The 11822-nt window shown below is 35.4% G+C and overlaps 1 protein-coding gene across 1 annotated transcript in view; it reads left to right on the forward strand.

Annotated features, from left to right (window-relative positions):
* lrp1bb (low density lipoprotein receptor-related protein 1Bb) overlaps positions 1-11822 on the forward strand; it is a 235325-nt gene that overhangs the window by 183379 nt on the left and 40124 nt on the right. Inside the window, exons 51-59 of the mRNA XM_037686113.1 lie at positions 2360-2482; positions 4865-5046; positions 5833-6032; positions 6345-6533; positions 6665-6813; positions 7061-7154; positions 7302-7418; positions 7883-8002; positions 9480-9599. Coding sequence (XP_037542041.1) covers positions 2360-2482; positions 4865-5046; positions 5833-6032; positions 6345-6533; positions 6665-6813; positions 7061-7154; positions 7302-7418; positions 7883-8002; positions 9480-9599 — 1294 coding nt within the window. The remainder of the gene's footprint in view (positions 1-2359; positions 2483-4864; positions 5047-5832; positions 6033-6344; positions 6534-6664; positions 6814-7060; positions 7155-7301; positions 7419-7882; positions 8003-9479; positions 9600-11822) is intronic.

An 11822-nucleotide genomic window follows, 5' to 3' on the forward strand; every position in this document is an offset into this window, starting at 1 on the left:
TATATATATATATGTATATATGTTTTCAGTCCATCAAGATTGCCCAGCCATTACTCTTCATAAGTGTTGCACAAAACTGACAGTTTGTATTGTTAAACAGCAGATAGGTCATGTTTGTTACCATACGGAGAACTCCATGGAAAATATGTTTTCATCATATTTAGATCATGCCATTGCTCTTTGAACCTGATTGTTGATTATCACAAAAAGCAGCATGTGAAATATCGTAAATTATCTTATGAGTGTCCTACATTTCACTCAGTCATGGTAACCTCTTAAAACCGTCTACTATCTGTATTATTGTTCTCATCAGACTGAACTCATTTCAGTCACTCTAGCAGGAGTTGACCTCACAATACTTTACCATACATTATTGCACATCATGTGTAGGACAGCTAATAATCCTTTTTTATGTACCATTAATGCCGTTTAAATAAATATGTCCACCCGCAACAGTGAAGGTATAGTTTTCTTTCAACAAGGAGACCTAGTGGGCTGTTGGTGACTAATGAGAGGGTAATCAATGGGGTTTGGCTTTAGATAGACACAGTCAAAATATATCCCATTAAATTGGATTAAAATAATAATAATAATAACAATGTGTTTTTAAACCACTTATTGTTTAAATAATGTGTTGCAAAATAGTTGATAATTAGTTTTTTTTTTTTCTTTGTTTTTTTTTTTTTTTTCACAAAAAGGGCATCAGTTACTCTGGAAACCATTCCCACCTAAGAGTTTTGTCAGAGAGGTAACAAAAAGTCAAAACAGTCATCTGACCCACACACGCAGGTCTGTGGTTTTTCTGTCACACTATGTGACTTGTGTTAGAAAGAAAATGAGTCAAATAAGAACCAAGAAATCAATATGGTATTGATGCCACTATTAGAAAAAAACGTGTGTGCTTGCTATTTTTAGTTTGAATTGCCTGATCTCTCTCTCGCTCTCTCTTTTCTTGACTGCAATTGATAGCTTCTTGTCTTCTGGGTAAATTAATGAAAAATGCAGCCCAGTTGTAAAAGTGCTGTTAAAACAACCATGTAGGTTTCATCTGTGCAACTGTTGTTTGGAGTGCAGAAAGGTTCCCCCAGGACACGGTGGCACCCGTCTGTGAGGGTGTTGATGATCTGATGAAGACTTCTCATTTCACCTGTCAGATTATCTGACATCTTTTTGAGGCACCCACAGAGTGAGACAGCAGGGTGGGAGCACCTGTTTGGTCTGTAGCACTGTCTGACTGACAGTGAAATCTTAGGAGCAAAACAGTGAAGAGGAGCACCTCACTGTACTGCTTTGATCGGACTTCAGCTTGCGCTTTACTTCAGATGGTTTGTGTTGCCAATAGTATTGGAACCTCAGGAAGAGACTACCAACGATCAATATTTCCTGTTCAGCAACAAGTATATCCCCCCCCCCAAATGCATAAATTAAATAAATAAATAAATACTTAAGTAAATAAAAAATTAAATAATAAAATCAATACCAGTAATTCTCTAGAGTTGTAAATACAGACCACAGTGATTACATGTGTGTTTATGTGTGTTATATTAAACTCCTTTAACCCTTGTATTGGGTTTTGGGTAAAAAATCAGCAACACATGTATTTTTTTTTTTAAGCACACAATAAACAGTTTGTTTTGAAAAAGTTTCCCCCAAAGCAAGATGTAATTTGCAGGTGCACCACACGCCTGCAGCTCACTAGTATGACAGTTAGCAAAAGCCAAAAAAAAAAAAAAAAAAAGACACAAGCATTTTTTACCACGGGTAAAATTAAACTAACCACTTAACTAACTAATTAATTAACTAACTAAATAAATAAAGAAATGATTTAAAAAATGTCTGTCCAACAAGAGGCAGGAACAAGTTTGACCGAGAACAAAGTGTCATTTTTGGCTACCCTTAATTTAAAGGGTTTAATAATCTGGACGGTTTTCACAAATCTCTATTTTAAACATGTTTAAAGACTTAAAATAAAACTTAATAACACAACGTGATATATATTTTTCAGACTGAAATTGCTCTAAAAGATTGACTAGTTTATTGTGGCAAAATAAATAAAATATATATATATATTTTTTTTAAATAAGGTTGTCGTTTTTTTTTTTTTTGTTTTGTTTTTGTTTTTTTCTTCTACTGAGCATGAATGGTCATAAAGTTAGACAATGCAAGGGTTTATTTCAGCACTTCAGTAATTGATTTAGGTATGTCTCATAAAGAGTAAGAAACAGGCATAAATATATTTATTTTTCATATTTCTGTTGGCAGTGTGACAACTTAGTATTTTCACTTTCTCACAGTGACCCTTATTTGTCCCATTTCCCTTTAAATATATATGTGTGTGTGTCTGGTCTGTAATTACCAGGGCCTCTTCAACATCATCCACCTAGACTTTGACTACAAAAAGGAATTTATCTATTGGGTGGACTCAACCAGGCCAAGTGGTAGAAAGATCAACAGAATGCGCCTCAACGGGAGTGACCTGAAGGTACTGAGAATTTAGCTGTTGTGACTAATTGCCACATTATGCCTTGTTTTAATTTACTCAGGATGCATAACTTGTTTGCTTAATTGCAGTGAAACTATGTTTGAGAATATAATGTATGGCTTTCAGACAGATGCGATTCACTATACTGTTACAAAAGCTCTCAGGCAACATTGCCAGGTTGGTCAAAGGTATAAGATTGTACCCAAGAAACAAGAGACAATTGGACAATGGCATAACAGCTCCTGCTCCCTCATTCCACGTCTCATTAGTATTTTTGTGATGTGCAACAAGCTTATTCAGCTCTGTTACTTACCCAGTCTTTATTTTAGCCACTGCCATGGCTTAGCAGTAGGACAAACTGTCTGAAACCGAGATCCAGGAGCTTCTGACATCAGGTTAATTAACGAGTCACTGATATCCACAGTCACTCAAACAGGTTCCCTGTATAAAGAAGAAAAGAAAATCCTCAGAAAAGCTCTTTTGTTTTACAAAGCCGAGACAGTTTCACTGATGTGTGCTGATTAAAATATTAAAAAAAAACTTTGACATTTTTTTTTTTTCCTACTTATAATGCACCGCACTCATTGTGCCAACAATTTTAGGACTTTTTGCATTTACACCATTCTAACAAGGTTGAGTCAAGTTCTCTGGACGGGTGCTTCTCGGTTGAACATTTAATCTTTTATCCAAGATTTCAGACTGAAGAAGTATTGGATAAAAGATAAAAGAATACAAGACAAAACATTTCAATGAAGGACCCGTCCAGAGAACTTGACTCAACCTTGTTGGATTTATCTACCTGGATTATTTAGCATGAATTAGAACATTTGCACTATTGCTTGTGTGATAAATGGACAGCGAGGCAGCTGTGGCTGAGTGATTAAAGTGGTTGTCCTCCAATGGGAGAGTTGGGGGTTCAATTCCACAAGCAGTTACATGTTGAAGGTCTCTGGACAAGACACTGAACCCCTCACTGCCTCCAATGTGTGTCCCACCGTGTATGAATGGGTTCTAAAGCACTGGTTAGGGTTAGGGTTAGTAATTTATATATATAATGCCTGTCCCTTGTTTTTTAGCCTCACTAAAATAAACAATATATATTTTTTTATGTTTTTTTTATCTATCACATACTAAAAACATGCATATATAGATTCAATAATTAATTTTAGCTGAATAAACTCATACACACACAAAACAAAACAACAACAACAACAAAAAACATTGTTTCAATGAGCTATAAGGTTACCAACACATTCATCACATATATGACACAACTTTTATTGTCACATCTTTCACCATATATTTTTTTAAGAAGGAATGGCATTATTTTCAATCAAACAGTTGATTAATTATAATACGTTATTTTAGTAAAAAATAAAGTAAAAATAAAAACTTGCATACTAATTTGTGGCAGTTATATGTATTATCGTGCAAGAGTATATCGCCAGGTATTTCTCATACATTTATTGAACTTTGTATTTAGTTGATTTAGTCACATTACTCTGTGAATCACATGCAAGTGCTGAAAACATTAGTCAAATCACAACTGCAGCTTTTGTACAGCAGCAATGAGACATTTTAACCACAGAGTCTAATTTTAAAATATTTAGACAAAACTCTTTGACTGTATTAAAAGTGTAAAACAGGTGTGCTTTTCTTCACACCTGACTGATCAAGTTGTTCACATACAAAGTAGACTAGGTGATATAATATGAATGGGACACATGACACCCACATCTAGAGGTTCGCAAAATAACATTTTTAGGAAGAGAAATGTCTCAACACTGCAACATTAGAAATGTTACAACCCTAATAAAAATGCTGTTCAGCTCTACACATATTTTAGTGGTAATGTATGCAAAAAAAAAAAAAACTAAATGCTTTTTTTCTTTGCAAACTGGATCTGAAGGTACAATTTTATCTCATCTGTCAGTGTTGTCTATGCAAATGCATATTAAAATAAAGCCCTTCCTTCTGGTTTGTGGCTTTAGGTCATTAATGGCCACCCTGCATTATTTTGCGCAGCCTTTTGTCACACAGGGAATGCATGTGTAGTCGTCACCATGGCAACACACAAAGACAAAATCTCTACACCTAATCTCAGATCATTTCTATTCAGAATGCTAAGAAAACGGATAAGGCTGTTAAGAAATAATAATAATAAATAAATACTATTAATAATAATAATTAATTTTGCATTGTATTTGCATTGAATTTTAGTCTCTATTTTTCTTTTTAAATAAACGTTAAAATAATTTGCACCGCAAGCAAATGTCATTCATTTGTTTATATTCATTTGTTGAAAATGTCAACAATTTTAGACATATGCCTAAAAAAAACACATTTCATTTGTAATTTATTGTTCTCTCTCTGCATTAACAGATAGTTCATCGGACAGCAGTGCCGAGCGCTTTAGCCGTTGACTGGATTGGAAAAAATCTGTACTGGTGTGATGCAGAAAAGAAAACCCTGGAAGTTTCCAAGGCTAATGGCCTCTACCCTACCATCCTGATCAGTTCAGGTCTCAAGAACCCCACAGATTTGGTTCTCGATCCCCAGAGTGGGTTAGTAATTTAATGGTTTTGTACTTTTTTTAGGGGCAGCACGGTGGCGCAACTGGTAGAGCTGCTGCCTCTCAGCGAGCAGGTCCTTGGTTCAAACCCCGGTCCAGGGACCTTCTGGGTGGAGTTTGCATGTTCTCTACGTGCATGCGTGGGTTTTCTCCGGGTACTCCGGTTTCCTCCCACAGACCAAAAACATGCATGTTAGGCTAATTGGTAACTCTGAATTGTCCCTAGGTGTGATTGAGAGAGTGAATGGTTGTTTGTCTCGTTTGTCTCTATGTGTCCCTGTGATGGACTTGCGACCCGTCCAGGGTGTACCCCGCCCCTCGCACAGTGATTGCTGGACATGGGCACCAGCAACCCCCGTAACCCAAAATGGAATAAGCGGGTAAAGATAATGGATAGATGGATGTTACTTTTTTTATTGTATTTTTGAAACAAATGAAATGAACAGAAACACAGAAATATACAGTGTACATGCTTTTGTAACGTGACCATTTCAAACTTGCATTATATACTTTTTTTTTCCTTTCAATGTCAAGCTCATTTTTTTGTTAATATTATTTTATTTATTTTTTTTTTTTATTTGTGTGTGAACAAATTACCAGCAATTTTCTTTTTTTTTTTTTTTCTTTTGAAATAGTTTTGTTGTTTGTTGTATAATTCAATAATACTGTTTAGGGCAATTTATTCATAAATTTTGCTCTGTTGATGTTCAGTATTTTTTATTCTTAATTTCTCTGTTTACTTCAGTCTTCAGTCTTGCATCTTAATCTTTTCAATTAGGTATGTGTTCTGGGCAGACTGCTGTGAACCTCCTCACATCGGGCGTATAGACATGGATGGTCAAGGGCAAATGGTTATCATTGACACGGAGATCTATAGCCCCACTGCTCTCACTATTGATTATACCAACAAAAGACTTTACTGGGCTGACGATAACCACATCCTGTTTGCCAACATGGACGGCACCCAAAGACGGAAAGGTGATAGTACCTACACTGTGTTCTATTAGACAAAGTTCTGCTGGATGCACATGAATATCATTTATAATGAAATTGTATCATGGGGATGTTAACATAGCAACTTTTTTTGTCAGAGACTTTGTGTAGGCCTAAGTGCTGCAATATATGATAACTATATACTTTTTTTTTATTATTATTATTTTAAGTCAGAGTTCAGGTACTTCATTAGACTCAATGGTCAAATAATTAATGGCAATATTACACATCTCACATCATTCAGGCTAATTTGAAGAAGACATCATTTTAATTAATACAACATGTGTCTTATTCCAGTGTCCTATGACCACATCCAAGGAGTAATGGCACTGACTTTATTTGAGGACTTTGTGTACTGGACGGATGGGAAGTCCAAATCACTGAGACGTGCTCACAAGACTACGGGTGCCCAAGGGATTGAGCTCCTGAACTCCTGGCAGGCCATCAAATCAATCAAGGTCTACCACTCCCTCCGACAACCTGAAGGTATGAAGTGTGTCAGACACTTGTACTTGTCATGCCCTTCTAAACCAACCAGTAGTTTGAGCCACTTTTTTTGTTTGAAAAAGAATATTGTTTGTGTCATGGGGTTCTTGTACTTCTATTCTTCTATCCAGTGCCCAAGCACCAGTGCCAGATTGCTAATGGTGGATGCAGCCACTTATGCCTTCTTTCCACTGGTGGGGAACACAAATGTGCCTGCCCCACAAATTTTTACTTAGCCGCTGACAATAAAACCTGCCTCTCTAACTGCACCGCCAGTCAGGTCAGAGCCATTTTTCTTCCCTCCCACGTCTGCACTTACTGTGATCATCTTGTTTGCTCCTCTGGTCTGATCACTGCTGTTCCCCTGAAGGCAAATTGCTTTACTTTCATAGGCTGTTCTTTTCTAACATGAGGGGCGTAGGAAATGTGTGTGAATTGATTGGAACGATAGCTTTGAAGACTTTAAGACTGTCGAGCACACATGTTGACTTTTTTCTCTTTTTCATTTTGATCTCATTTTAACATAGTTCCGTTGTGGGACGGATGAGTGCATCCCTTTTTGGTGGAAGTGTGACACAGTCGATGATTGTGGGGATGGATCAGACGAACCTTCTGATTGCCGTATGTGCCATGTTATTTCAGGGTTGGCTTTAACGTGCAGTACTTGTCTACCACCAGTAACATTTAATTTGGAATGCTTAAACATTTTTGACAGCTCTGTTTATTATTGCTCTAATAGCTGAATGCACAATATGTCCTTCTGAACAGCGGAATTCAAATGTCAGCCTGGACGTTTTCAGTGCGGCACTGGCCTCTGTGCTCTTCCTCCCTTTATCTGTGATGGAGAGAACGACTGTGGTGACAACACAGATGAGGCCAACTGTGGTAAGAGGGTCAAGGGTTCTACGGTTTTCTTAATCAAACTGCTTCAATTTGACACTTGTTCTGAGTCAAATGGTAAAATGTCATATTGTTAACTGGTTATATTTAGTTTTGAATTAAAATCAATGGTATGTTCTATTTTTAATTATCATTTTTACAAGCAGGTTGAACATAATTTCAAGACAGAAAATCAAGCAACCTGAAATAAGTGCTACAGTAGATTTACTGATAATGAAATCCATTATTTGTTTTGCTTTTGATTAAAGCAGCTTTAAAAAAATCTGATGTATGTCTTTTCTATGAGACATTTAGGAACCAGTAGAATATATATATATATATATATATATATATATATATATATATATATAAACAAAAACATGAACAATAATGTTTACTGACATATCTTGGACTATTGCAATCTTTTAGTGGTTTCACTTTATTTTTATTTTATTTTTTTTTGTTCTCAGAGACATATATCTGTTTATCGGGCCAGTTTAAGTGCACCAAGAAACAAAAATGCATTCCTCTTAACCTACGCTGCAATGGTCAGGATGACTGTGGTGATGGAGAGGACGAGACAGACTGCCGTGAGAACCAGCTTTTTCTGTTGTTTTCAATTGCTTTATATTAGGGGGCATTGACAAAAGCATGTCAATAGCCCCTAATTGTTTCTATTCTTTTTCTCCCTAAAATAATTTTAAGGCAATAGTAAAATAGTTCATCTTGTCTTATCTGGCAACCCTGTCTGACATGGAAACTACAGCATATCCATATAAAACCGCATGTTTTTTGTGTATTCCTCCCAAACTACATTGAAAAAAAAACACTAACATTTCCTGAAGTTGTTGTCATGTAAACAAAGCCTTTAACCTTTGACGAAGATGATGTTGTAGTCTTACCCCCAATCTAAACTACAACCCAAAAGTGTCTACTTCTTCATGTGTTTACATTTTGCCCATAGCATGCACACTTTACTCTCGTTCCATGCATTAATTCCTATTGTTGGTGGGTTTTTTTTTAATTATTTATTTGTGGCAGCATTACAGAACCACCTACAGGTCTTCCATAGATTTTATAGTGTTTGTTATATATTTTTCAGTATTTCCATATGGATAAAGATACTTGTAGAAACAATGTCATGTTTACCAAGATAAGTTTAACTCAATTCAATTCAGTTTATTTATATAGTGCCAAATCACAACAAAGTTGTCTCAGGGCACTTTGCAGAAACATTCACATACATAAAAGCCAATTAGTAAAGTTATCTATCTAAGGAATCCATAAGTTTATAGTCCACAAATAATATGTATCAATAAATACAATCCGTTTTTTGCAAGCATTACAGATAAAATTTAAAAAAAGCATGATTTTTAGAAATAAAATCTATGAATATATATAAATGAATTCAGACAAAATCTTCTTAACTTTGCTTTTTTTAGGCAATTTATGCTTATGCTTGAACAGCATACAAGGCTCAATTAGGATTATATGGGCCCTATTAAGTATTCAAGAGACAACCCCTGTTATAACTTGCTGCTGTGAAAGGGGATTAGAAATTGAATCACACTGAGGATAAGAACATATTTTGTCTGCATTGATGTAACTCATAAGAATATCACACATCATTTCAGTGTTTCAGACTGTTGTATTTGTCTTTCGTATGAATACAGAAGGGGTGAGAGTGAGGGAAGGAGGCAGGAACAAACAAACAACAAAAAAAAACTTCTATTAAAGTAAAGCTAATTACTTCAACCAAGCTCAAACTTTCAGCATGATCGGAGGTGCATTTGAGTACAGCTTTGTAATGAAAACTGCATAGCTGAAAAAAAAAAAAGCTATTTGAAGCAATGTCAAGTTATATAAACATGACTGCTGCTACCTTGTTATAATATAACACAAGAAACAAGGACAAAAGAGCTGTTTGAGAGGCATAATTAGCTTCCCCTCTGGTTTTTTTTATACCACAGTAACTCCCTATGATAACTTAAGCCTTCCTCTGTGTACAGATTCCATCCAGCATGATATAATAGTATTTACAAATATTCATATTCTTTCTGAATATAGCGGAAAGCACCTGCTCCCCTGACCAGTTCCAGTGCAAGGCCTCCATGCACTGTATCTCCAAACTCTGGGTTTGTGACGAGGACCCCGATTGTGCAGATGGGTCAGATGAGGCTGACTGTGGTGAGTTGTGAAAAAATTATTTTACAAGAAATGCCTCCAATACACTTATAAATCTCTGATTTGTTATGATTAAAATTTTATACTTGGCTTCACTCTTGTTCACACAAGGATGGATACTGTCAAATCAACAATTTCAATCATCTGCCGCTTGGCAGTACTCGTCAAAGTTTCTCCATGAACATTCTAGTTATTATTATTATTTGCTCTCACTTGCTCTCTTATGTCTGAGAGCAAATTTGATGAAAGAAGAATTGAGATAAAAAAAAAAAAAGAAGTTTTTCAGTCACATGTAAAAAATCAGTATAGAGCATCAAAATGTTAAATCCAGGTGGCATTGTATTGTGTGTGTAAAATAATTGAAATAGGTTTAATGAAAATATTAATATCCCTAGAGATGTTGCAGGAACTTATCACTTGCTCTTCAACTGTATTTTTCTGACATTGTAATGTTATTCCAAACCAATAGTGTTGTCCCTATTTATCCTCCTGTACTTAAATCAAACAACAACAAAAATAGTTATTTATTCCAACATGAGGTTGTTGGTTTTTATTAGCATTTCATCTTAACAGAACGACTATTTGAATAATGTCAAAACATCAAATGACTGGAGATGTAAGAGCCCTGATAACATTTACATATGGATTTTTTTAAATACTTTATTTCATTGCCATTTTAGAAGAAAAAAAACTCTTTCTTGTTTCCTATATTTTATAGAAAAACATGCATTTTCTTGACAGTATTTTCATACATTTTACTGATTGCTAAAGATGAATAGCAAAAACACACAAAAAAACTAAACTTTGATTGTTTTACATTGTCTATTTTAATGGTTTAAATCACCTTAGTGACAATTACTTAAAATCACAACAGCTGCTTTTAAATATCAGAGCAGCATTCAGAAAATGTTCTTTTTTTTTTTTTTTCAATTTAAGAGTGAGACCATTTACTGTTGAAGCCTATTTCCATTTTCTGACTGGCTGCAGTCCTGCAATACTGTTTCTGTCACAACATTCTCAAAACAGTAAGACAAGTGATTTGACTGACTTTGAGTGAACACCATCCAATTTATATTCAGATACTCATATTTCTTTAACTTAATGCTTTGTTTCAGTGAGTTATTTGCTAATTCTAGTTTGTTTCAAGTAGTGCGTTTTATAATTGCCTGCGCCCATTTATTCTAAAAAAAATAATTTGTTTAAATTACATATATATATATATATATATATATATATATATATATATATGATTTGCCTTAAAATCTAGCTGTTTTTGTTACTTTTCTTTTTTTTAGCCATCCTATTTGTAAAAAAAATAAAAAATTGTATGACTTTTTAAAACTGTTTATTGTTGTCGCTGTTGTCCATTGTTGTAATCATTCTTTGTTGAAATCGAGTCTCTCTTGTAAATGCTATGTTCAAACATATGTTCAATGTTACATAAACATATTCATATACATAAACATATTCTATGTTCTAGAATTGCGCCCTCAAGGTGGCTGCATGTTGGAGCAGCTCTGTTACTTTCATTCTGAGATTTTGCTTTTGGAAACATTAATTCCTCTTTTTCTGGATGTAAATCACATTTTTTTTGGATGATGGTTTCCTCTGGTATTGGATGCTGTGCAGCTGGAAGGATTTTTACTGAAACTTTTTTTAGTTTTGGACATTTGTTATGATGCGTAACCATGGCAACAAAACAGTTTTCTACAACCAACAGCAGCTGATTAACATCTCAAAATCTCAAATAATATCTCAACTACAGCCCCAAATCTCTAATGAGTTGAAAGGATGTTCTGTGGACGCATTCTCATCTACCTGCCAGCTCGAGTGCCTGAACAATGAGATCCTGGAACTAACAGGAAACACGGCTCATGACAGCGGATGGACAGGATCGTCCCTCAGCACCTACAGTTGGCTGTCCACAGTGACAAGGAGCTCAGCAGACTGCTGGAAGTAGTGATCATTGCTCTGGGAGGAGTTCTGCCTTGCATTTGGGCCGTCCTACAGCCTTAGGAACCGAGAGGCCACGCGAGTCTGCGTGGATGGATCAAACGGCATCTGCAGCCAGCTTCTTAGGATCCACTGTGGGATGGACTTTTACAAGAGATCCTTCCTGTCTACAGCCATCAGTATCTATAACATATCTTAATGAAATTAGGATAACGAGTTACAGCAACAAATTATTTCCCTCTGGGATTAATAAAGTATTTTTGAATTTGAATT

The sequence above is a fragment of the Nematolebias whitei genome, chromosome 13 (assembly GCF_014905685.2).
Source record: "Nematolebias whitei isolate Nwh7 chromosome 13, NemWhi1, whole genome shotgun sequence".
Lineage (NCBI taxonomy): Eukaryota > Metazoa > Chordata > Actinopteri > Cyprinodontiformes > Rivulidae > Nematolebias > Nematolebias whitei.